Source organism: Xyrauchen texanus, chromosome 8 (assembly GCF_025860055.1).
Source record: "Xyrauchen texanus isolate HMW12.3.18 chromosome 8, RBS_HiC_50CHRs, whole genome shotgun sequence".
Classification (NCBI taxonomy): Eukaryota; Metazoa; Chordata; class Actinopteri; order Cypriniformes; family Catostomidae; genus Xyrauchen; species Xyrauchen texanus.
In genome coordinates, this window is record NC_068283.1 from 10,492,701 (window position 1) to 10,520,360 (window position 27,660).

General features: G+C 40.4%; 1 protein-coding gene across 1 annotated transcript in view; it reads right to left on the reverse strand.

Moving 5' to 3' along the window:
* Positions 1–1,346: 1,346 nt before the first annotated feature.
* adgrl1a (adhesion G protein-coupled receptor L1a) overlaps positions 1,347–27,660 on the reverse strand; it is a 233,484-nt gene continuing 207,170 nt past the window's right edge. The window contains exons 19-25 of the mRNA XM_052132835.1: positions 26,664–26,755; positions 26,367–26,535; positions 19,784–19,939; positions 19,541–19,637; positions 14,574–14,696; positions 3,665–3,682; positions 1,347–3,360 (exon numbers count right to left, since the gene is read on the reverse strand). Of these exons, the coding sequence (XP_051988795.1) occupies positions 2,465–3,360; positions 3,665–3,682; positions 14,574–14,696; positions 19,541–19,637; positions 19,784–19,939; positions 26,367–26,535; positions 26,664–26,755 (1,551 nt within the window). The 3' untranslated portion in view covers positions 1,347–2,464. The remainder of the gene's footprint in view (positions 3,361–3,664; positions 3,683–14,573; positions 14,697–19,540; positions 19,638–19,783; positions 19,940–26,366; positions 26,536–26,663; positions 26,756–27,660) is intronic.

The window sequence follows — 27,660 nt, forward strand, 5'->3', positions numbered from 1 at the left end:
AAAGACATTCTCAATGCCATTATATATGGTACACAACCCAGAGAGAGAGAGAGAGAGGGTGTGGAGAACAGGCAGTGCCATCCACCTCTGACAATGGGTGTAGCAGAGCGTCCATGTCCTCCGTGCAGCTCCAAACGAGCCTAGCTTGTGTAGCCTTGACATCACCTCTTCCGCTGACTCACATTAAACATGTATATTCCCCACTACTCTTTCTCTCTTTCTCCATCTCTCATCATCCCCACATATGCTCTGTACATACTGCGGAATGAAAACCGCGCTTGAATAAATGAATAAGTGCATAAATAATCAAAATAGTCAAATAAATATAAATAAATACAGTAAAACATCAAAGACGATAAAGAGTTTGAAGATTGAGCAGTCTTCAGAAGGGTGGAGCACTCATGAATATCCCTCTTTTGTTCAATAGGCTACAAAGCTCATTTGCATATGAGCATTCTAACCCACAAACACTGCATCTCATTGGTCAGATGTTGTTGTCACTCAATTAATGCAAATTCTGTTTTTCTGTGTATCTCAGTTTCCATTGTACTTGATTTGCAAAATAACATTTAAAATACCTTTAACAAATTCTTGGAAGCTTCTACTAAGCTCTAATATAGATATAGATTTACTCTGCCTCCTGTTCATTTAATGTGGGTCAATCTAACCCAGTAAAAATAGCCTCTTAAATACACACACACACACACTCTGATTTACAGTCATCCAAATGTTCACATTCAGACAAATATAAATTGTAAATGAACTGTCACACCAACTGAAACATGTAAAAACAGTCAATTACAATCTAGGGTTTGCAACTAAAACATTTCTGGATATTTGCCCCCGATTTTTGTTCACCTAAATATCTTTTATTCTATTCATCTAATAATCTGATTTCTATTACAACCCCCAAATAAAACATACCCTGCACTACATTATGGCTGCTGTCAATCAGTCCACACTGCACCAGTGCGGCCCTGGGGCACAGCGTATTCCCCTTTTAATTCATGTCAAACACTTCCTGTCTGGGAATGTTGGCGGTCAAACATTACCATCATGTAATTGGGTACATTACATAAAAATTGTGCCAGGATTTACCTTGTTTGCATGTAAAATCCTTCTCTTTCTATCTTTCTGTCTCTCTCTCACTGTCTGGCAGACAATTCGATTTCCTGGCACTGCTGTTTTCAATGAGGGCCAGAGAGAGCGAAAGAAAGGGAGAGAGAGATTTGCAGTGTCGCTCAGGTCACAAACTTCAAAACATCTTTATTTTTTAACATTAAAGTTTTCAATTTCTGTAGCAGTACAAGAAATATTTTCATAGTATTTGATACTTTTTTGTTGCTTTTGTTCATATGGTTTATCTATGTACAGGAGACGAGTAGAATAAGACTTGCTTTCATGTGTTTCGTATATATACAGAAGTTTGACTCAGCTGAAGAAGTAGCAAAAAAACTCTTCTAGCGACAATAACACACAGGTGATACAGCACGTCCACCTAAAACATCCATCAGTGATTCCGAAGGCAGTTTCAGTCTGTGATCCGGCCCCTTTAATCAGAACAAAACCCTTGAAAAGGTCCCTTTCACAGTCCAACTCTGGACTGCCAAGCAGCTTCAAGACAGCCTGCTGATGATGAGTTGTGTCCCCCCTTCCCTCCAGTTCCTTGTCTCTGTTGTTGTTCTGTACAGAAGCGAAAGTTCAGAAATAAAGGCAACTCCACTGAGGCAGCTTCCGACTGCCCATTTTTAAACAATAGTCCTTGTTTTCCCTATATGTGTTCACACTCTTGATGTTCAGTAACTAGCACTTCTGTGAGTGTGTGTGTGTGGATTCCAGTTTGTGTTCTGGCTCAAAAACAGTTATTTTTGGCAACACCGAAGAGCTTTCAGAGAGATTTTTTGTCACTTTGCTGTATAATGGCATAGCCCCATCTCCTTTTGTCACTTTGCAGTATAATGGCATAGCCCCATCTCCTTGCCTAACAACTCTCATCAATTAATGATGAAGAAAGACAGAGAAAGGAAAGACAAGGTAAGGAACGACAAAAGTTAAACTTTTTTAAATACTTGATGTCAAATAAACAGAAAAATAGTGACCAGGATATAATGGTTGGGGATATTCTAGGAGTAAAGAGAGCTGAAAGCAGAGAGGTCCATTGAGAAAAGGCATATGTTGGACTTACTGTATTTATATGTGTGTGTCAGGGTTAGGAGGGAGGGGAAAATGATCCTAATGAGAGAGAGTGGTTACACAGCACTTCAGAGACCTTGCTGCTATGGAGACAAACCTCTCTCTTGCTTTCCCTGTGTACACTTTCCTTACCTCTCACTTCAAAACAAATGAAAGAGTATAAAGGCAACCAGACATAAATAGGGCATTAGAGACAGAAGAGGTGTCCATCATCGTCGGCACTTTGCATCAAACCCTGTGGCGTTTTTTCTCCTCCACCTCTTCTTCGTGGTCACAGGCTGGTAACCAACTGCATTTGTCCATCTCCCTCACTGTGGGGGGGCTCGGGTGGTGCAGGATGGGCTTCATTGCTAGGTCTTCTAAGAGGAGCCTGGTAGAAGGTCTGCATGGGGGCTCCGCGGGAGCCTATAGCTGGCTGGCCTGAGCTGTAGTACAGCTCTTCTGGAGGCTGGGCCGAGCGTGGAACTACCTCTAAAGGTTCCGGGCTGCTATCAGGGTAAGGCGAATCTCGCAGGTTGTTTATGCTGGTGTAAAGGGAGTCCCGCGCTGGCGAATCAGGGGCTCCGCTATGGCCCTGACCAGCAGCACTTTGACCGCTGTGACCGCTGTTACCCAAGCTCTCGGTCAAGTCTGCTGTATAGCTTTCAGACTCCTCAGCATCACTCTGGTAGAGCACAGACTGGGCGCGCTGCAGGAGTAGGGGCTCCTCAAGAGCTTTATACAGCAGTTCCATGTCCTGTGGTGTGCGTTGGCGCACTTCTCTTGAACGAAAGTCTTCGTCGTCCTCCAAGCCTATTGTTGGCTCGGCACCTACTCCACTCCGCCCCATTCCCATGTGGCCATGTCCTCTGGCCAGGCTGCCACATGTTCTGTCTCCACCCCCAGCCCCACCACCTCGTAGATTATTGTGCACTAGTTCTGATATGATCATCTTCTCAAATGCCGCTGCATCCGAGAGGTTTCTCCGTATGCTGCCGAGAGTTTCTGAACCCCGTGGGTTGAGCAGGGGAGGGGGACTATCCCCACCTCCGTCTCCCAAGAAGTCACAGCTGCCGCCGGGACCACCAGTACCCCCGACACTGCGCAAAGAATAGCTGTTGTTGAAGTTACCATTCAGAGGTAATGTCTCCATGCCGCCATGATCTCGATTCTTAGACAGAGTGCACTCTGTTGAGAAAGCAAATGAGAGAGGTAAGCCTATGAGAAAGAGGAGGGATAAGTGAACACTTTATTACGTATTTCGATTACAATGGGGATTCAAAGGAAGAGAATATGTGATTAAATCAATGGGGAAAACAACTTCCATTGCAAGATTAAGAAATTTATGGACAGAAGCAAGTTATTGCCAGGGACATAAAATTGTACATAGATACACAAGGGTTCATTACACACTTAAAGAGGTTATCATTTTGCAAAATTAGCCAATAAAATATACAAAAGATCCATAAACCTCAGAGTGAAAAAGTCTTACTTGGGTCACGAAAAGTTCCTGTTAATCCACGGTGAGGCCATGTGAGGGCAAAATGAAACAGAAGTGAGAAAATACTGATTTATTCCATTGCACAACATTATTAATCATGCATTTCTACATTAAGCTTTATATGGAAATGTCTATTTTGTCATGTCATCCCCACAAAATACATATCGACGTAGAAGAACATTACCCTAAAGAGTAATTGTTGAAATAGTGTCACAGACATAAAAAGACAAAATTGGACGTCCATGGGCAACAAAACACATCTGTTGACCTGCAGCATAGTGTGATTGTTTAAACACTAAACCATCTAGAATGGTGTCCCATGTTTACCAGCTTGGTGATTCATAAAGGTAAATGCAAAAACACCAGTTCTGAAGTGTATTATGATGACCATTCATTAATGTCGCTGCTTGTCATTTGCTTTGTATGGTAATGTATTCAGCCACAAATGTATTGAATTAAGCAATGTTGCATTCACAATGTGTGTAAATGTGAACTGCTCCTTGGAAATCAAGCAAACTAAATTTAGAGCACCTCCTGAGATGGTCAGAGATCATTTGCAGCGTTCTCATGGACGACACTGTTCTTGCCGTTGCAAACTATTTTCAGATGACTGGAACAGCAAAAACAGTGAGCACTCTGCATGCGCTTGTTCCATGAGAAGCGCTGCGCTTATGGGCGGCAGAGCTCCTCTGAAAACACGGTGAATCAGACATGCACATCAATGGCTTTATCCTTTAGTCTGTTCTTCAAAATGTAATCAAGTGTGTTTCTTCAAACATGCACTTTGTGTCTGACAGCATTTCTTGTCACATGTCACTTCAAGACTTATATATATATCCTTGGACCTGTCGATGTTGTCTCTATTTCTGTGAAAGAAAAATTTTGGGAATGTGTAGCCATGTGCTTACCCAATGCAATGACCCTCGTAATTAAAATAAATTCCACTGATCATGCAAGCTCTAACATGCATGCAACACAACAAATTAAAATTTGAATCTGTTTTGCTGTTGCTAATAATATAATAGTATGAATACATCTTACCAAAGATAAAGGCAAAATCAATGTGAATGTTTTCAAACATTACATATTTATTTTTTCCTCAAATCATCCTGCGGGCCAGAGATGACTCCTTGGTGGGCCGGATCTTGTCCACGGGCCATATGTTTGACACCCCTGGTCAAGGGAGTTTAGGGTCACTGGCCCATTATTAGAATTTTAGTAAAAGTGCCTATTTTTTGGATTGAGCATTAAAGGAACAATCCCTCAATTTTAGGTTTAGATAGTTTAGGAGCAGAACTTAATATTTGATTTGAGGAGTCTAGAAACAGTGCCTAATTTTTTGAATTGGGGAGAAGACAAACAGTACCTCATTTGTTGTATTGGGGAGTAAAAGAACAGTTCCTCAATTTTTGGACTGGGGATTATACAAACAGTGCCACATTCTTTGAATTGGGGAGTTTTGGAACAATGTGTTTTTTTATTTTTTATTGGGAATTTTGAGAAAAGTTCCACATTTTTTGGATTTGGGTGCATAGGAATAGTGACTCATTCTTTGGATTTTGGAATTTAGAAACAGTGCCTCATTCTTTAGATTTGGGGACTTTAGGAACAATGCCTTATTCTTTGAATTTGGGGAGTTTAAGAACAGGGCATCATTCTTTGTTTTTGGAAGTATAGAAATAGTGCATCATTCTCTGTTTTAAGGAATTTAGGAACAGTGCCTCATTCTCTGTTTTGGGGAGTTTAGAAACAGTGCCTCATTCTTTGTTCTGGGGAGTTGGAGAACAATGCCTCATTCTTTGTTTTTTGGAGTATAGGAACAGAACCTCATTCTCTGTTTTGGGGAGATTCAGAACAATGCCTTTGTTTTGGGGGGTATAGGAACAGGGCCTCAATCTTTATTTCAGGATGTTTAGGAACAATGCCTTTGTTTTGGGGAGTGTAGGAACAGGGCCTCATTCTCTGTTTTCGGGATATAGGAACAGTGCCTCGTTCTCTGTTTTGGGGGGTATAGGAACAAGGCCTCATTCTTTGTTTTGGGGAGATTTGGAACAATGCCTTTGTTTTGGGGGTATAGGAACAGGGCCTCATTCTTTGTTTTGGGGGTATAGGAACAGGGCCTCATTCTTTATTTTGGGGGTATAGGAACAGTGCCTCATTCTTTGTTTTGGGGAGTATAGGAATAGTGCCTCATTCTTTGTTTCAGGATGTTTAGGAACAATGCCTTTGTTTTGGGGGGTATAGGAACAGGGCCTCATTCTTTGTTTTGGGGGTATAGGAACAGGGCCTCATTCTTTGTTTTGGGGGTATAGGAACAGGGCCTCATTCTTTGTTTTGGGGGTATAGGAACAGGGCCACATTCTTTGTTTTGGGGAGATTTGGAACAATGCCTTTGTTTTGGGGGTATAGGAACAGGGCCTCATTCTTTGTTTTGGGGGTATAGGAACAGGGCCTCATTCTTTGTTTTGGGGGTATAGGAACAGGGCCTCATTCTTTGTTTTGGGGGTATAGGAACAGGGCCACATTCTTTGTTTTGGGGAGATTTGGAACAATGCCTTTGTTTTGGGGGGTATAGGAACAAGGCCTCATTCTTTGTTTTGGGGAGATTTGGAACAATGCCTTTGTTTTGGGGGTATAGGAACAAGGCCTCATTCTTTGTTTTGGGGAGATTTGGAACAATGCCTTTGTTTTGGGGGGTATAGGAACAGGGCCTCATTCTTTGTTTTGGGGGTATAGGAACAGGGCCTCATTCTCTGTTTTGGCAAGTATTAGAAACAGTGCCTCATTCATTGTTTTGGGGAGATTTGGAACAATGCCTTTGTTTTGGGGGGTATAGGAACAAGGCCTTATTCATTGTTTTGGGGAGATTTGGAACAATGCCTTTGTTTTGGGGGTATAGGAACAGGGCCTCATTCTTTGTTTTGGGGGTATAGGAACAGGGCCTCATTCTTTGTTTTGGGGGTATAGGAACAGGGCCTCATTCTTTGTTTTGGGGAGTATAGGAACAGGGCCTCATTCTTTGTTTTGGGGGGTATAGGAACAGGGCCTCATTCTTTGTTTTGTGGGTATAGGAACAGGGCCTCATTCTTTATTTTGGGGGTATAAGTAACAGTGCCTCGTTCTTTGTTTTGGGGAGTATATGAATAGTGCCTCATTCTTTGTTTCAGGATGTTTAGGAAGAATGCCTTTGTTTTGGGGAGTGTAGGAACAGGGCCTCATTCTCTGTTCTGGCAAGATTAGAAACAGTGCCTCATTCATTGTTTTGGGGAAATTTGGGACAATGCCTTTGTTTTGGGGGTATAGGAACATGGCCTCATTCTTTGTTTTGGGGAGTATAGGAATAGTGCCTCATTCTTTGTTTCAGGATGTTTAGGAACAATGCCTTTGTTTTGGGGAGTGTAGAAACAGGGCCTCATTCTCTGTTTTGGCAAGATTAGAAACAGTGCCTCATTCATTGTTTTGGGGAGATTTGGGACAATGCCTTTGTTTTGGGGAGTGCAGGAACAAGGCCTCATTCTCTGTTTTGGCAAGATTAAAAACAGTGCCTCATTCATTGTTTTGGGGAGATTTGGAACAATGCCTTTGTTTTGGGGGGTATAGGAACAAGGCCTCATTCTTTGTTTTGGGGAGATTTGGAACAATGCCTTTGTTTTGGGGGGTATAGGAACAAGGCCTCATTCTTTGTTTTGGGGAGATTTGGAACAATGCCTTTGTTTTGGGGGTATAGGAACAGGGCCTCATTCTTTGTTTTGGGGGTATAGGAACAGGGCCTCATTCTCTGTTTTGGCAAGATTAGAAACAGTGCCTCATTCATTGTTTTGGGGAGATTTGGAACAATGCCTTTGTTTTGGGGGTATAGGAACAAGGCCTTATTCATTGTTTTGGGGAGATTTCGAACAATGCCTTTGTTTTGGGGGTATAGGAACAGGGCCTCATTCTTTGTTTTGGGGGTATAGGAACAGGGCCTCATTCTTTGTTTTGGGGGGTATAGGAACAGGGCCTCATTCTTTGTTTTGGGGGTATAGGAACAGGGCCTCATTCTTTGTTTTGGGGGGTATAGGAACAGGGCCTCATTCTTTGTTTTGTGGGTATAGGAACAGGGCCTCATTCTTTATTTTGGGGGTAAAGTAACAGTGCCTCGTTCTTTGTTTTGGGGAGTATATGAATAGTGCCTCATTCTTTGTTTCAGGATGTTTAGGAAGAATGCCTTTGTTTTGGGGAGTGTAGGAACAGGGCCTCATTCTCTGTTCTGGCAAGATTAGAAACAGTGCCTCATTCATTGTTTTGGGGAAATTTGGGACAATGCCTTTGTTTTGGGGGTATAGGAACATGGCCTCATTCTTTGTTTTGGGGAGTATATGAATAGTGCCTCATTCTTTGTTTCAGGATGTTTAGGAACAATGCCTTTGTTTTGGGGAGTGTAGAAACAGGGCCTCATTCTCTGTTTTGGCAAGATTAGAAACAGTGCCTCATTCATTGTTTTGGGGAGATTTGGGACAATGCCTTTGTTTTGGGGAGTGCAGGAACAAGGCCTCATTCTCTGTTTTGGCAAGATTAAAAACAGTGCCTCATTCATTGTTTTGGGGAGATTTGGAACAATGCCTTTGTTTTGGGGGGTATAGGAACAAGGCCTCATTCTTTGTTTTGGGGAGATTTGGAACAATGCCTTTGTTTTGGGGGTATAGGAACAGGGCCTCATTCTTTGTTTTGGGGGTATAGGAACAGGGCCTCATTCTCTGTTTTGGCAAGATTAGAAACAGTGCCTCATTCATTGTTTTGGGGAGATTTGGAACAATGCCTTTGTTTTGGGGGGTATAGGAACAAGGCCTCATTCATTGTTTTGGGGAGATTTCGAACAATGCCTTTGTTTTGGGGGTATAGGAACAGGGCCTCATTCTTTGTTTTGGGGGGTATAGGAACAGGGCCTCATTCTTTATTTTGGGGGTATAGGAACAGTGCCTCATTCTTTGTTTTGGGGAGTATAGGAATAGTGCCTCATTCTTTGATTCAGGATGTTTAGGAACAATGCCTTTGTTTTGGGGAGTGTAGGAACAAGGCCTCATTCTCTGTTTTGGCAAGATTAGAAACAGTGCCTCATTCATTGTTTTGGGGAGATTTGGAACAATGCCTTTGTTTTGGGGGGTATAGGAACAAGGCCTCATTCTTTGTTTTGGGGAGATTTGGAACAATGCCTTTGTTTTGGGGGGTATAGGAACAAGGCCTCATTCTTTGTTTTGGGGAGATTTGGAACAATGCCTTTGTTTTGGGGGGTATAGGAACAAGGCCTCATTCTTTGTTTTGGGGAGATTTGGAACAATGCCTTTGTTTTGGGGGTATAGGAACAGGGCCTCATTCTTTGTTTTGGGGGTATAGGAACAGGGCCTCATTCTCTGTTTTGGCAAGATTAGAAACAGTGCCTCATTCATTGTTTTGGGGAGATTTGGAACAATGCCTTTGTTTTGGGGGGTATAGGAACAAGGCCTTATTCATTGTTTTGGGGAGATTTCGAACAATGCCTTTGTTTTGGGGGTATAGGAACAGGGCCTCATTCTTTGTTTTGGGGGTATAGGAACAGGGCCTCATTCTTTGTTTTGGGGGGTATAGGAACAGGGCCTCATTCTTTGTTTTGGGGGTATAGGAACAGGGCCTCATTCTTTGTTTTGGGGGTATAGGAACAGGGCCTCATTCTTTGTTTTGTGGGTATAGGAACAGGGCCTCATTCTTTATTTTGGGGGTAAAGTAACAGTGCCTCGTTCTTTGTTTTGGGGAGTATATGAATAGTGCCTCATTCTTTGTTTCAGGATGTTTAGGAAGAATGCCTTTGTTTTGGGGAGTGTAGGAACAGGGCCTCATTCTCTGTTCTGGCAAGATTAGAAACAGTGCCTCATTCATTGTTTTGGGGAAATTTGGGACAATGCCTTTGTTTTGGGGGTATAGGAACATGGCCTCATTCTTTGTTTTGGGGAGTATATGAATAGTGCCTCATTCTTTGTTTCAGGATGTTTAGGAACAATGCCTTTGTTTTGGGGAGTGTAGAAACAGGGCCTCATTCTCTGTTTTGGCAAGATTAGAAACAGTGCCTCATTCATTGTTTTGGGGAGATTTGGGACAATGCCTTTGTTTTGGGGGTATAGGAACATGGCCTCATTCTTTGTTTTGTGGAGTGTAGGAACAGGCAGGGCTTAATTTGTGCCAGAACAAGCCGGATCCGGTACCTCCGAATTTAGATCCGGCACCTGTTTTGAGGGATCCCCCATCTCATGCAGCACTGAAAGACATTAATGCTGACCTGTAACCTACATATGTTTTATGAAAAATCAAATATAATAATGATAATGTCGTCAATACCTTGCTATATACCTTTTACATGTAAAATAATAATAAAAGAAAGATAGCTATATGGAGTGTTTACTCCATGCCATGTTTTGGAGGTGATTGATTACATTTTACCACTATAACTATTCCTATTTCCATGGTAATAAACAACCTCTCTTCTATAATTGGTGGGGTGCAGAATGATGGCGAAAAGACAATTTAATTTACTGGATTACTTTAGACAGGGCCCAACGCCTGAAACCAAACAGGCCACAGTAATTATAGATACCACAAAGAGGCAAAAAAAAGCTCGAAATAGAGAGACAGAGGGGAAAGCAATGTCTCTTTTATGGTCTATCTTAAACAACTAAAAGTAACTTTACTGTGGCATTGCTTGTGTTGATTACTTTGTTTATTCTGTTTTTGGTTTGTTTGTCAAGTGCACGCTGTAATAAAAGCAACTGATGCAAGCTGTTAATCACTTGAGTTGGTCCACTAATGTGATTGCTCAAATGTTCCGTTACTTCTCCCTCCCCATTCACTTGCCGGGTTGGTCGTCCCGCTACGTTCCGGGACCTCGCAATTTACAAATTAAGCACTGGGAACAGGGCCTCATTCTTTGTTTTGGGGGGTATAGGAACAGGCCCTCATTCTTTGTTTTGGGGGGTATAGGAACAGGGCCTCATTCTTTGTTTTGGGGGGTATAGGAACAGGGCCTCATTCTTTGTTTTGGGGGGTGTAGGAACAGGGTCTCATTCTTTGTTTTGGGGGGTATAGGAACAGGGTCTCATTCTTTGTTTTGGGGGGTACAGGAACAGGGTCTCATTCTTTGTTTTGGGGGGTGTAGGAACAGGGTCTCATTCTTTGTTTTGGGGGGTATAGGAACAGGGTCTTATTCTTTGTTTTGGGGGTATAGGAACAGGGTCTCATTCTTTGTTTTGGGGGGTATAGGAACAGGGCCTCATTCTTTGTTTTGGGGGTATAGGAACAGGGTCTCATTCTTTGTTTTGGGGAGTATAGGAACAGGGTCTTATTCTTTGTTTTGGGGGGTATAGGAACAGGGTCTCATTCTTTGTTTTGGGGGGTATAGGAACAGGGTCTTATTCTTTGTTTTGGGGAGTATAGGAACAGGGTCTCATTCTTTGTTTTGGGGGGTATAGGAACAGAGTCTCATTCTTTGTTTTGGGGAGTATAGGAACAGGGCCTCATTCTTTGTTTTGGGGAGTATAGGAACAGGGTCTTATTCTTTGTTTTGGGGAGTATAGGAACAGGGTCTCATTCTTTGTTTTGGGGGGTATAGGAACAGGGCCTCATTCTTTGTTTTGGGGAGTATAGGAACAGGGTCTTATTCTTTGTTTTGGGGAGTATAGGAACAGGGCCTCATTCTTTGTTTTGGGGAGTATAGGAACAGGGTCTTATTCTTTGTTTTGGGGAGTATAGGAACAGGGTCTCATTCTTTGTTTTGGGGGGTATAGGAACAGGGTCTCATTCTTTGTTTTGGGGGGTTTAGAAACATTGCCTCATTCTTTATTTTGGTAAGTTGAAGAACAGAGTCCCAACAGTCTTTGTTTTAAGGAGTTGGTGCAGTGCCTTATTCTTTGTTTCGGGGAGTTTAAAAACAGTGCTTCATTCTTTAGTGTATGAAGTTTAAGATCAGTGCCTCAGTCTTTGTTTTTGGGGAAATTAGAGAGTGTGCCTTATTCTTTGGTGTTTCTGGTGAGACATTATTTACACGCCACCCTTTTAAGGCCAAAACTTTTTAAAAATGTTTATTTCACAAGCCCTTTCACATGCTGAAGATGTTGTGAAATTCTTTTAACTCATGGGCCTGTATTGAACGCAGGAGGTGCATGTGGAGGCACAGACCAAGGCGTGCAGGGGTTTAAATATTAATGCCCGGTATGATTTTAATCAATGCTCCTCTGTGCAGAGAGAGAGAGTAATTAGACATTCTAATGAGGCCCTCCTCCTACTTCCTCTCCATAAGCATTCTAAAAATGTCCTTACAGCCAAGCAGAGCCGAGTGTCGCACCGTCAGCCTGACACATTACAGAGAGAGAGAGGGAATGTTTAAAATATTCAACAGAGACGCTGTCTTAAATTTCACCCCAGCTATCTTGCTCTCTCGCTGCCTTTCAATATGCACAGGAGGCAAACAGTATGGCTTGAGGGTGAAGTCTACTGACTTGGCCAGCCATATGTGTGTGCGGTGCAGGCAGAGCTATGACGATACTCTGTGTCAAATCTCAAAGGGAGACTCTCTCCTCTCTCTCTGCTGTCAGTCACTCAACTTCAGCCTTGGCTTTAATCGATGCTCTGGACTGTCTATCCAGCATGCAGGATTAAAACACTGGCCAGATGGTGAGCCCCTGTCCAGCCCTCTGAATCACACTGACAAACCGACAGGGAGTAAACACACACACAGACCCACACAAAGACAGCATATGCACAAGAGTGCACAGCCTGTATCACTGCACATGAAGACTGTCAATGACACTAGCACACATTACGGCAAAAAGAAACTGGCTGACATATATAAAAAAGCACATCCCAGAGTAAAATTATATTGCTAAAAGTTTACCCTTTCATAGCTCAGGAGGCTTATTGGATGATTCAACCAAAATTGAAAATGGAAAATTCTGTCGTTATTTACTCATGTTGTTCCAATTGTCTTTCATACATGGAACACAAAGGAGATGTTAGCAGAATGTTAGTCTCAGTCACCATTTAATTTCATTGTATGATAATTAAAAAGAAAGAAATTGAATGGTGACTGAGGCTAACATTCTCACTAACATCTCCCTTGTGTTCAATGGGAGAAAGAAAGTTATACATGTTTGGAACAATATGAGGATGTATAAATGATTTTTGACTTTCATGTTTGGATGAACTATCCTTCAGTATCAACAGTCACATATGTTTGTCTTAATATTCCAATGTAAAAATAAATATGGGCAAAAAAATCAAATTAATTAAAAACAAATTGTGAATTGTATAGCACAGATCATTTGGATAATTGAATGAGAAATGTTATGTAGTTTATAATGAAGTTTATAATGAAATCTCTGAGTTTTGATTGCAGACTTTTGTATATTGGCATATCTGAGCACAATTTGAGACATTGTTGAGATCTCTTCTAAATCTCTAGGAGAGACAGATGTGAAAATACTAGTGTCTTTTTCTCAGGAGAAAATATTTCAGCAAAAGTCTCCAATTGGTCTCGTTTTAATCTCATTTCAGTCTATAAGTAACAATTGGCTATTTGCATGAGATGCCATGTTTGATTTCTGGTTTACAGAGTGTAGGCCTATAAACTTCCGGTTTCGCCTGGCGAGGGACCAGAAACAGCTAAAAATGGCATTCTATACGAGGTGCTTACAGAAAAGAGATTTAAAATGTATTGTAGCTTTGCAATGAAGACACACAAGGCCGATCTCATAAACAGTGTGTTTATTTAAGGCTGTTGTTGGCCACAGCCACGCCATACACTTGTTTAGAGAAGCACACTTAAACATCGGTGAACCACTTCTGCCCACATTCTCCCCCGTGCACACATACATACACACATGGAACATTCAGGAACAGCTATCAATGCATGACATTACAACCCAGTAAAATGCATAAAACAGCAAATTCCTCTTATCAGACAATAAACAACATGTCAACATGTTACAGTATGTATGCAGTTACATTGATGTATATGAAGGTAAGAAACGATATTGAACATCAGAAACAACATTAGCTTATCTAAGTTTCTGTGAACATGAATAAATAATGCTATGCTTGGATACAGATTCAGGAAGATTTTACAATTTGAAGTTGGATATACAACTGCGGGGTGAATATGAATCCTCTGTTGAACAACAACCAACACATATATAAAGTTGCAATTTCTGTTTGCGTCTTACATCTGATTACTCATGCAACTCTTTGGTAACACTTTACAATAAGGTTCAATACTTAAACTTTGGTTAATGCATTTGGTATATTGAACGTACAATGTCTATTTTAGAGCATCAATCCAGGTTACTGTTTCATTTAAATATACTATTGTTCATTGTTTTTTACCATTTGTTCATATTCCCCATGTTAATATATAGATAGAAATTAACATTAACCAAGCTTAATAAATGCCCTAGAATTATTTGTAGTTGTTATTTCACTTTAGCTATTGCATGTTGACATAAAGAACCTTATTGTAAAGTGTTAGCCACAATTTTAACACTATTTACTTGATACCGTTGGTCAGCTTGCCGCTGCTGGTTGTACAATAATGTAAAGTGAATGTTATCTCCTGTTGCTGATAAACCACTCTCCTTTCTCTCTTTACTTGTAAACACGTTCATGCTGGTCTCAACCAAGTCTCTAACAAGTCTCCTTTGGAAGTTTCTTCTCAAAGCAACAATAAAGCCCGGCTTACACCGCGATCCCACTCAATTTCAATGAGCGCTCGTAGGACCGGACGTAAACATGCACACACTCGTGCACAAGCGCGATCTTGTGCAAATAGCCAATTGAGATGCTTAAGAGATCTCCTTTGTGATTTTATATCAATTTGCAAATAGTGAAATCTGCACGCACTCACCAGTGGAGTTGAAAACTCCGGGTGAGGGTGGGGTAAACGTCTCAGCCAGCAGGGTGTTGTAGGGTGAGGTTCCAGTACGGGTCTGCAGCACAGGGTTGGTCAGAAGATGATTCCCCATTGTAGCTAAACAAGAGAAAAGAAAGAAAATACTTGGATATACACCAGCTGATAGCATCTTTTATATGCACCTGCTGTTTACGTTATTTTAGCGCCTGATTCACTAAAGGAATTATGCAAATAATAATAAAAAATTACAAAAATGACGCAAACATGCTGAAAAGAAATTGTGCTGAATGCAATTTGCACAGTGGAATTTCTCCTTGTTGCAGAACAGATCTGGGACCATGTTCTTGCATACTTTACTGTGACTGTAAAGCATCACTCCACCACTGTGATCTAAGCACCTTAATCGGCTCTTTAAAATGCAGATGTTGTGGTAACCTAAAACAAGTGTCTAATAATACAACATACTGGTTATTATGCTCTTCTTTTGCATTTGATCACCACTTGAGGAATTACTTATGGCATTATTACTAGAAAACAAAAACATTGCTGTCAAATTAAATTCTGTTTACCATTTCCTTTCCGGAGATGGTTAAAGTGAAGAAGGTAAGTAGTGCTAATTTTTGAAAGTAAAGTACAATCTATAATAATCATAATTTGAAAACAAAGGAGCTAAAAAATGCCAATGATTTAATTTAAATATGTATAGTACAGTGCTACATTATTTCATATAGCGCCTGGATTATCTGGAGTGCGGTTGGTTAATGAATAAAATGCACTGAAATCCTTAACGCAAATGCAGAGCAACTGTTTAGTGAATTTGCCCCTTAATAAATGAAAATTCTGTCATAATTTGCTCACACTCATGTTGTTCCAAATACATATGTCTTTATTTCATATTTTAGTTTTTAGGTACCGTAGAATGTTAGTGAGCCTCAGTCACCATTCACATTCATTGCATCTTTTTATCAATTCAATGAAAGTGAATGGTGACTGAGACTTTCAGTTTCTAACATTCTACTCAAAGACTCCTTTGTGTTCCATGAAAGAATGAAAGTCATACAGGTTTGGAAAAACATGAGGGGTGCGTGAATAACAACAGAATTGAGCATTACCAACTATGATTTTGCACTTCACAGTAAGGTTAAGTAGAAGGCACTCCATGTTTATTGTGTCTGACTTTTCACCAAAAAAATTCCCTAATGTTGCTGTGTGATGTCGTAATGGCTGATTTGATGGAGTGTATATTTGGAGCCATGCTGAAATGTATTTGAAGAGTAGTCATGAAGCGTAATTCCATGGCTCACTGTCAGATGGAGTCATTGGGAGGAAAATGGTAATGTTTGCTATTATGTAGTTCCACTGAAATGTGGGTTCATTTCCCAGTGAAATGTGAATGCTTGCAGTAGACAAATGTGACTGAGAAATGGAACATTCAGTATGGCCCATAATGCACTGGTGCCTGGGGCTTTCAGACAGAAATGCCATGAAATTAAAAAGAGGCCAGTATGACATTGAATGGACTGAGGCAAAGTGCAACCTAATCATCTATCAGAGAGGACTGCCTTAAGAATTAATTTTAGACGTGCACTTGCTCACGCTCACATGCACTTTCTCTTGGCTACATTTACATTATCATATTACATTATTACATATTACACTATCCATTTTTTTTTTTTCAAACAGATTGGATCATTTCATGTATGTAAACGGCACCCCTGAAATAAAAATTTTTGGCATCCAATTTTGCCACTCTCCAATGTGCTTCTAAAATCTGATACATATTTGATATTTGGTCATCTGACCTACATTTAAACACTTCGATTTTCCTCTTCAAGCTAAAATATGTAATTTCATGACCCAGTGGAACAGAGCTCATCTGTCTGGTTCTGGAAGAAAAAATAAATGTATTTACTGCAAAGATGACTTGATTTTTAATAAATAAAAGCAGAATTCCTGGTGTTAAAACTTCACCACCCTTGAATTCTGAGGGGGAAAAGCAAACCAGAGCAAAAGAGCCCTGCAGCAACTGTTCACTTTCATGATGCACTGCGAATGATGCAATTGAGTCTCCCTACACTCTCAAACTAATTTGTATAAATAAATGTGTTATAATAAAATCTATATATTTTGTTTGAAACCAATAGTTTTTAATTATGGGACAGTACTTCAAGCACTCATGGAAGACGGTAAGTACACAGTCTTGTACCTTTGTGTTTCAAATCCATTTTAGCTTCAACTCAAAGTTTTATAAAAGATTGTTATTCACCTTGGAGCTGGTTGGTATGTCAAAGGGCTCTTTATTTACTTTTTTTTTTTTTTAATCCCTATGGAAAAAAAAAAAAGATGGGAAAAATACATCCAGAACCAAGACCACTGAAAAAGTGCAAGTAGGCATAGCTGCAGGCCGGAGATCTCCAAATGTGGGTGGAATCTACAAAATAGATTTGTGTGGTTTCTTCAGAAGGGGGCGTGGTTACTTCAAAAGGGGGTTACACCTACTCCAAATGGGGACAACATGGTTAGGGTTAGGGAAAGGGTTAGGTAAGGGGCTCCCTATATGTTTGCTGGCGATGTGGCCCTTCTCAAAAAGCAAGCAGTCACTGTTGCGTTCTACTGGAAAAATAATGATAGTTTTGTGAAAAATAATGAGGATTCTCAAAAACTTCAACTTTCTTCCATTGGTCAAAAGAACAGATAACCCCGCCCCAAACTTACATCATTGTTTGAGACAATGTTGCTATGTCAGGCTGATCGGGATGCTTAAACATGTTTAGATAGCACCAAAAAGCCACAAGAGTTTTCGGGAAAAATCAACCTACTATTGGCTTGCTTAGAGCGGACTCTGCATTTTAAACCTTGATTGGGAGAAAGTACATTTTTTTCATTTGTTTTCATTGTTACATGACAGACAGGCTCAAGTGAAGTTGCTGAATGCATGTGAATTCCTACCTGTTATTCAAAGGAGTAAAAACATTTAAACTACTCTGCTTGTGACAAGCATCACAATGGAATTCGGAATGTGATACATTCTTTAACATTGCGCAAATTAAAAACATCACGCCGGGGGAATAGTTGGAACATTTTGATCTTACATTTTGAAAAGGTTATTGTAAACGCAGTCTGTTATGTCTAAAGTGAACGTAAACAGATGGGACAAAAAATCAGATGTGTCAAAATATCGTGTCTGTGCTTTAGGACTGGCACACATATTACGCACCTTGTTTAGCTCTTAATTCCTCTAAATGCAAACGCAGTTTGAAATGTGAAAGGAAATCTAGGCCAACGGGAGGAGAGGGGAGGGTAAGAAGACGACTTTTGGATGGAGAGAAAAGTCTTCACACATTTTTGAAGTGATAAAGACAGCACCGGGCATGCAGACACGCCCTTGCATTACACCGCTGTCTCTACTGCCGACTGCCATTCACTCTACCAACAGCCACAAAACTTTTTTCCAACAGTGCAAAAAACAGCCCTGTTTCCTCTCTCTCAAAAATATATTATTTTCTATTGTTTTTTTCTTTCTGCAGCTATATGGTTTAGATCTGCCTTTCCGTCTCATACTTTCTGTGTCTTGCTTTGATTAAAGTCCCCGGAAAGCAACAATCAGCGCACTGCGGTGAGGACGCTCCTGTCATTCTCCTCAATTAGAGTAATTACCCCCCGTTCATTCGCCGGCTAATCACTTCATTAAAAACAAAATGGATTGAATTAGCATAAAGAGTGGCAGTTGATTTAGCTGCTGCCTCTTTGTCGTCGACCCCCCTGTCCTCCCACAAACACCAATCCCTGTGATAATGGGAACAGCGATGACGCCATATTCCATGATGGAAATGGCCTGCTTTTGTATTCTCTCTCTCACTCTCTCTATCTCTCTTAAATGTCTCCTTTTTAACATTTACAGTACGCTGATTGAGCACTGAAATAAATAATTGTAGGCTTTTTGACTAATTTAACCAGCAATACCAGAGAAAAACCCATATATGTCTTCTGGTTATACTTTTGAAATGATGTGTATTTTCTTATTAAATTATGGACTGGCCCCTTTCACTTCTATTATAAGTGCCTTTCCGCAACGGCAATTTTTGCTTTTTCAAATAAACGAGGGAAGAGTCAAAATTAGGCTAAGCCACAAATGCTGTTGATTGAGCTTAACTTGTATTGAACCCAGAATATTCCTTTAAACGTCTGTTATAAAAGAGATAATCGTGCAATGATACCAAACTGTAACTTTCTGAACTAAAAACTTACGCCCCGGGTGAAAAAAGGCCCTTTATTTTAAACTAAGCAGCAAAAATGGCTCATTCTGAAATCTTTAGATTTACTACTTCAAAGCCTTAAATCATTAACATATAGTGTGACCGCCCACATTTACACATCAACGACACCAAGTAGGTAATAAGAAACTTGGCCCACCCAGTCATGATGAGGTAATATGTAGAAAGCTGGACAGATACTGTTACTCCTAAACAGCAGATGAACTAATGATAAGGACAAAATAAGGCAACATGTGTCAAAACCTGGGCTGTTTCTGACCTGCCACTCTGCATATCATTCTGAAGGATTGCATCATTAAAAAGGAGCACCTCATGTCTATTTTTTTTTAAAGATCCACATTCATTTCAGTCCTATTTTACAGTTTATATGGACACATTTCAGTGCAGATTGTTTCTCTATGTAATGCAGGCTATGCTAAGTGTCTGTTAATAAAGGATAAGAAACTGCATTGGACCCAAAAACAAAACCTGCATCTCATTTGTGAGCACAGTTAAAAACTGCAACTTGTTTCACATGTGATGATGGTGTTTATATAGTTTTAAAGGTGCAGCAGCAGAAATAAAAAAGGTTGAGGAAAAAAGGGTGGTAAATTGTAAAAAAACATTTTGTGGCACAAAAAAAACCTTTATAAGATGTGGACAGGAAAAAATGTATGATAAAAATGAGGAGGTGAAGGAGCGTCTTACCCCGGTTGAGGGTGGGGGTGCTGTTGATGTCTCCGGCCATGAAGGAGGACTCTGTCTGTTTCCGCACCGTGTCGTTCCACATACGACGGATTCTGCTCTGCAACGAACATATGGACAGACAATTATTCTTTACTATGAAGCACTCTACAATGAGAGCAGGTGACGGTACAAATGTTATGTGAGATACCACAGAAGTCTACAAATAATTGTTATGCTGTCTGTATGCATATGCAGATGTGCTACCTGTCTATGCACTGCTGTGTGGCGTGCCTGGCTGCCGGTATAGTAACGGTTGTTGGCGCGCAGTGCAGAGTTCTTCAGTGATCCATGAGAGCTTGTAGTAGATGTGCGACTGCAACAGTAAGAATGACGCAGGCACTTGCTGTACTCCTTATGCACCTGAAGCACGCATACACATAGCATTAGTACACACACACACACACACACACACACACACACACACACACACACACACACACACGTTCATCTAGCTACTGTATCTAATTGAGGCCATACTATAGGCGTCTCTTGTTTTTAAAGGTTAAGTGTGTAATTTCTGCACCATTAGTGGCAGCAAATGGAATAGAGCACAGCAGTGCCCATCCACTTTTTTATCCATCTTGGTTCCCAAAGTTTTTTACCATTCATTTTAATTTTTATTACTCTTCATAAAAGTTATATAAAAAGCTATAGCTAGTTATAGCTATTTATAGCTTAATCATAAAACAAACCAACCACCTCCGAGGTGAATTGAAACAATTTAAACTTTGATTTAAAGCAAAAAGTAGTATACCATAAGACAAAAATACAAAGGTACAAGACTGTGTAACTAATGTCTTTAATTAGGGATTGAACTACAATCCCAAAAAGCATTGTAAAAGAGGTAATTAAATTAAAATTGATGTAAAAATATAAAACTATTGATTTAAAAGTTGTTGATTTTAGGTATAGAAACAACAGGTTTTTTGTTCACCAGGATTTTGCTATTACAGTAAACACGATTTTTAAAAATAGAGCTTCAACAGAATCATATATTGTCGATTAACAACCTCGGAGCTCATGGTAGGTCTGCCAGCTGAGCTGATGTAATAATTGATTGTGCATTCTATTTCTCATATGTGGTGTTAGGAAGTTAATTTAAAGCTACACTATGAAACGTTTTTGTTAAAAATTAACAAAATGCTATTAATGAGAGAGTGCAACAAAAATCCATGTTCTATGTCTTTACCCAAATACACTTCGATAAACCTATAATAATTATATTATATTCTAAACATTTTAGAGATGTCGGGACGGATTTCGTGGGAAATTGCATACATACGTCATTCGCCCGTGCGTGTTGACGTCATATCCGTACACAGAAAAAATAAGATCGGGCTACAGTATGTGTGTGTGTTTGAGTAGCTGAAGCTGAGAGTTTGTTTTCACAATGAATAAGACAAATTGACAATGGATCATTCAAAATGGCAAACCTCCAGGGAATCACTTTGTACAAACAAAGAAACCCCGAACAGAACAGAGTCTACAAGCAAAAAGTAAAAGTGACAGAGTCCGTTATAAAACCCGAATCAACATCGGATTGGATTTTAAGAGGTGGCGACAACTCAGAGATCTCAAAGGATTTAAAAGCAACCCAGAGACAGCTTTTTCTTACGCAACAGGTAAGATATTTTATTGATATGGTTTATGTATAGTCTCTGTGTGTGTGTATAGTGAAATAATAATAATACTGTAATCGGTGCAGAACATTTCCCTTGCTAGCACACGTGTGTATTTTTCTTTATAACGGCAATACTTCATATAAATAAATCCTAGGACATGTGATTCTTGAAATTATGTTGACCACTGGTTGGTAACAATGACAATCTATAAAATATAGCTGCGAGCAGCGATGGCGGGCCCAAGCCGGTGGCACCGCCACCCCCGTGCCTTTAGGGTCGCTGTGCACGATGGGCAATAACGTAACCTCGCTTTGACCGTCGAGAAGACGTGTGCTGTAGAGCTCGCATCAGCGTGGGCTCTGCAAAAGTTCGCATGGAGGGCACATATCAACCACAAAGTATGCGTGAGCACCCTTCCGATACCTAAAATGAAAAATGAGACACCCTACGGTCTCATGGAGTTAATGGACACACGAAATAAGTACACAAGACTGAAAATTCATATGAAGTGTGCCATTTGAGACAGGGACAGTGCCTAGGACCGTGAACCACAATAGTCACATCTATGAGGTAATTCAAATGTAGATTAATTTTTGATGTCATAGGTCAATATCTTTTGCAGCACTTAAGCGTGTTAATCCAGAAGGCCAGTATTTATCCGGAGGTCTCTGTTCAGGTTTATTAATGTAATTATAATTTACGCACTGCTGAAGTTTCATCGAGATCAGTTAATGTATGCAGAAGTTATAACACACTTCCTTGCTTTTAAGCTGCCTTTATGTGCTTTTTGGAGCTTCAAAGTTCATTTGCAATGTGTTCCACATTCAAACCAAAATATCTGACTTTCTGTTGGTCTGTTTGTTCACTTGAGACATAAGAGGGTGATTTAAAAGCATTTTGAAAGTGACACACTCCCTTCTGCCAGTTGGTGGCGCTATAACTTTGTCTCACAATAGTCACATCCATGTGACACACTGCTGAAGTTTCATCGAGATCAGTTAATGTATGCAGAAGTTATAACACACTTCCTTGCTTTTATGCTGCCTTTATGTGCTTTTTGGAGCTTCAAAGTTCATTTGCAATGTGTTCCACATTCAAACCAAAATATCTGATTTTCTGTTGGTCTGTTTGTTCACTTGAGACATAAGAGGGTGATTTCAAAGCATTTTGAAAGTGACACACTTCCTTCTGCCAGTTGGTGGCGCTATAACTTTGACTCACAGTAGTCACATCCATGCGACCGGCCTCTTCCATCAAACACACTGCTGAAGTTTCATCGAGATCAGTTAATGTATGCAGAAGTTATAACACACTCCCTTCTTTTATGTTACTTTTGATGTGCTTTTGGAGCTTCAAAGTTAATTTGAAATGTGTTCCACATTCAAACCAAAATATCTGACTTTCTGTTGGTCTGAGCTAATGACTGTAAATTAGAAAGTTGTTCGGCCCGACGAGATCTAGAAGTGTTCGAGTTTCATATTATTACATGCAAGCATGTTTGATATATGGACAAGTGTTTGAATCCCATTCCAGGTGTCGCTGTCGAGCCCCTGCCACGCCCGGGTACCAGATTCAGCCCGGCCCTGATGGCCGCGGGTTCTGACCTGTGTGCAAAGTTTCAAGAGTTTTCGAGCATGTTAAGGGCCCCAAAAGTCCCAGAAACCTTGAAAAACAATCAAACAATCAAAAAGCAAATGTAAACCCAACAGAGAACCCCCTCCCTCCCACACACACACACACACACACAAAAAAACATTTGGCAGGCCCATTCTGTCTGTCAGACAGAGAGACACTGAGAGAAAAAACACAGAAAGGGAGGAGGAGGGGTCACTCAGAAAGAGAAAAATTTTAAGAAATCCACATTCAAACCACAATATCTGACTTTCTGTTGGTCGGAGCTAATGACTGTAAATTAGAAAGTTGTTCGGCTCGACGAGAACAATATACACGCCGAGTTTTGTAACTGTAGATAGAACTAACTAAGTTATAAGTACACCTTTTTTATTCATAAATTAATTTCCTCACCACGGCCAAAACGTTGGAGATATCAAAAATCCATCCGCAATGTAGCATCCTCAATGTCTTGACTTCATGCCGACCGAGTTTGGTGGCGATTGGATTCATTCTCTAGGAGAAATATATATAATTCCAGAGCATGTGTTTCCAAACAACCCATAATAGCCGACTTCCTGTTGGGCTGGCGTAAAACTTAGAGCACGAAAGTTGTTTGGCCCGATGAGATCTAGAAGTGTTCCAAGTTTCATATTATTACATGCAAGCATGTTTGATATATGGACCAAGTTTTCAGACCCCGTTCAAGGGGGCGCTGTCGAGCCCCCCTGCCACGCCCGGGTACCAGCTTCAGCCCGGCCCCGATGGCCGCGGGTTCTGACCCGTGTGCAAAGTTTCAAGAGTTTTTGAGCACGTTAAGGGCCCCAAAAGTCCCAGAAACCTTGAAAAACAATATCTTAATGCAAATCTCACCCAACAGAAAACCCCTCTCCCTCCCCCTCCCCTCCCCTCCCCTCCCCTCCCCACACACACAGAATCGCAGGTCTGTCTGTCAGAGAGAGAAAAATTCAGAGAAATCCACATTCAAACCACAATATCTGACTTTCTGTTGGTCAGAGCTAATGACTGTAAATTAGAAAGTTGTTCAGCTCGACGAGAACAATATACACGCCGAGTTTTGTAACTGTAGATAGAACTAACTAAGTTATAACACACTTCATGTGTCCTTTTTTAGTCCTAAATCAATTTCCTCGCCACGGCCAAACCGTTCGAGATATCAAAAATCCGTCCGGAATGTAGCATCCTCAATGTCTTGACTTCATGCCGACCGAGTTTGGTGGCGATTGGATTCATTCTCTAGGAGAAATATATATAATTCCAGAGCATGTGTTTCCAAACAACCCATAATAGCCGACTTCCTGTTGGGCTGGCGTAAAACTTAGAGCACGAAAGTTGTTCGGCCCGATGTGATCTACAAGTGTACCGAGTTTCATATTATTACATGCAAGCATGTTTGATATACGGACAAGTGTTTGAATCCCATTCCAGGGGCGCTGTCGAGCCCCCATGCCACGCCCGGGTACCATCTTCGGCCCGGCCCTGATGGCCGCGGGTTCCGACCCGTGTGCAAAGTTTCAAGAGTTTTTGAGCACGTTAAGGGCCCCAAAACCTTGAAAAACAAAAATAAAAGCATTTCACTCATCAGCAAAATCAGCCCCCTCCCCCAGACACAGAGAGACGTAGGGTCAGTGGGAGAGGCAGAGAAAATTCTCCAAAAATCCACATTCAAACCAAAATATCTGACTTTCTGTTGGTCTGAGCTAATGACTGTAAATTAGAAAGTTGTCCGGCTCGATGAGAACAATATAATTACTGAGTTTTGTGACTGTGGGTTAAAGTATAAAACCAACCCCTCACTTTTGTCAAAAGGTGGCGCTACTGAGCCCCTGCACCACGCCCGTTTCTGAAACTTTGCACATGTCTACTGGCTAATAAATGTGATGTGTCTGTCGAGTTTCATGCAATTTCAAGTATGCTAAGAGTCTCAAAAGCATCAAAAAGAATATTCGAGTTTGAAGCATTGCCGCTGCAACAGTATCCAAGATATCAATAATCCTTTCACATGTCTACATCTGCCGTGTGTTTACATTACACACCAAAAGTTTTAAGTAAATCGGGTAAAAATAAGAGGGTGATTTCAAAGCATTTTGAAAGTGACACACTTCCTTCTGCCAGTTGGTGGCGCTATAACTTTGACTCACAATAGTCACATCCATGCGATCGGGCTCTTACAGCGAACAAACTGCTGAAGTTTCATCGAGATCAATTAATGTATGCAGAAGTTATAACACACTTCCTGTTTCTCTTTTCGCGCCATCATTTCGTTTCCTCGCCACGGCCAAACCGTTCGAGATATCAAAAATCCGCCGGCAATTTTTCATCCTCAATGTCTTGACTTCATGCTGACCGAGTTTCGTGGCGATTGGTGGAATTCTCTAGGAGGAGTATTTCAAATTCCATTGCATGCCTTTTCCAAACAACCCTAAATAGACGATTTCCTGTTGGGCTGAGGTAAAAAGTAAAAGTATGAAGGATATATGAAACGATGAGATCTATATGTGTACCGAGTTTCATATTATTACATGCAAGCGTGTTTGATTTATGGACCAAGTTTTCAGACCCCGTTCCAGGGGGCGCCGTCGAGCCCCCCTGCCACGCCCCGGTACAGCTTCAGCCCGGCCCTAATGGCCGCGGGTTCTGACCCGTGTGCAAAGTTTCAAGAGTTTTCGAGCACGTTAAGAGCCCCAAAAGTGCCCCAATAGTCGTAAAAAAAAATAATAATCATAGTCATCCTAACGAAAACAATAGGGCCTTGCCTTTTCAAGGCTTGGGCCCTAATTAGTTACTACTGTAGTGTATTTGGCCAGAATATCCTGCAGATATAAAAACTTTACAACATTTGACCTTATCAGACTAGCAATCACTGTGTCTAACGTTTATTTCAAAACAACGTTTCCAATGAGTCAAAACAGCAGCATAAGATATGGCACGTATCTGCTCAGATAACATGTTTTCAGATATCCATCTTTTCCTTTCTTTCATTATTTATTTGTCCATTCGCTCTGATAAGACGTCCTGTATCCAGCGTACACTGGTGCCTCAAACCACATTCATCAGCTTAGAGAAGCAGAGACGAAGCACAACAAAAATACGGTTCTTCCACAAGACGCATGCAGTTTTATTTTTAACCACTAGAGGCCAAAAGCTACATAGTGTAGCTTTAAATAAATTCACTGATTTGCTGCACATAGATAAAACTTTTGTTAAATATTGCTGGGCAATGTTTTTGTTCTTATTAGTCATAATTTGTGTAAAGTGATCAATGCTTTCACCCTAATTCAGATCCTTATTGCTTTATGCCAGATACTGCTCTAATGCTGAAAATAAATTATATTATCTTTTAGATACATTTCTAAAAAAAATCAGCATTAATCTTGCTATAGTTTTTTTGTGCTGGTACTTGAGCAGAAATCACACACTTCACCTTTAAGCTAGATATAATGACTATAGACTAACCCTAACATATGCCCCTAACTTCTGGGGCCCTTTTCTGCCCAGTGTTCATCTGTGTATAAAACACAACTGGTGCTGACCTTTTTTTGCAGCGCGCAATGGAAGATGAAGATAAACATGCCCTGGAAGGCATTGAAGGTGGTGAAGAGGTATGCCATGATGACCGTGTTCTCATTGATGAAGAGAAGGCCAAAGGCCCAGGTCAGACCCAAGAGGAAGAGCAGAGCAGTAGCCCCCAGAGCCCAGGACCTGAGGGAAATCATGCAAACATTCACATATACATACAGTCAGGAAAGACTGATCTCATTTACCGTATACAGAACAGAATGTTCACAGATACTGTAAATTTAGTGAATTTTAGCAGCAAAAACTCTCACTTGATGTTGTCCAGGCGGCTGGAGTCGGGCTTGAGGGCGGATGAGTTGCAGATCATCTTGTGAAGTGTTATCATGAGGAATACCAGGTTTAACTAAAGGTCAAAAGTCAGAGGTCAGATCTTGTGAGAGGTCAAGGGTCGATGGTTGCAAGAAACCCCTTAAAGGAATATTCCAGGTTCAATACAAGTTCAGCTCAATCTACAGCACTTATGGTTTTAACATTGATAACCAAAAAAAAAATAAAAAAAAATACTAATAATAATTTGTGATTTACCCCTCCTTTTATAAAAAAAAAAAAAAGCAAAAATGTGGGTTACTTACTCTTACAATGGAAGTGAATGGGGCCAATTTTTGAACATTAAAATATTAACTTTTTCAAAAGTATAGACACAAGACATAAACAATATGTGTGTTCATATAATTTATTGCAATAAAATAAAAAATAAAATTTTCTGTGTAAAGTTACAGCCAATTTTACAACTTCATTACCATGACGATGTAATGTCAACAAACCCTAAAATGACTGTAATAATGTCAATTTAAACTAATTCACAGCTCAAATAATACACAAGTTTTAACAGAAGAATTCAGGTAAGTGCTTTTATAAAATTATAAGCATCACATTTCTGTCTTTAAACCCTCAAATTTAATTTAACCCATTCACTTCCATTGTAAGTGCCTCACTGTAACCTCAACTCTTGCCTTTTTTACAGATACGGAGGGACGAGTTGCAATTAATATTTGTGGTAATCAATTTTATGTCACGAATGCTATGGATTGAGCTTAACTTGTATTAAACCTGAATATTCTTTAAGCTACATTAATATATCCCTTAATGACAACAGCCTTACAATTTTGATTTCTTCTTAACTACTAAGGGTTTGTTGCAAGCAGATCTTGGTGATGTACCTTACAGGCCCCATGTAATCAAAATTCCATTAAAATTGAAATGTCAATCACAATCCAATTGTCTCATGATGCATCGTGATGAATTGAA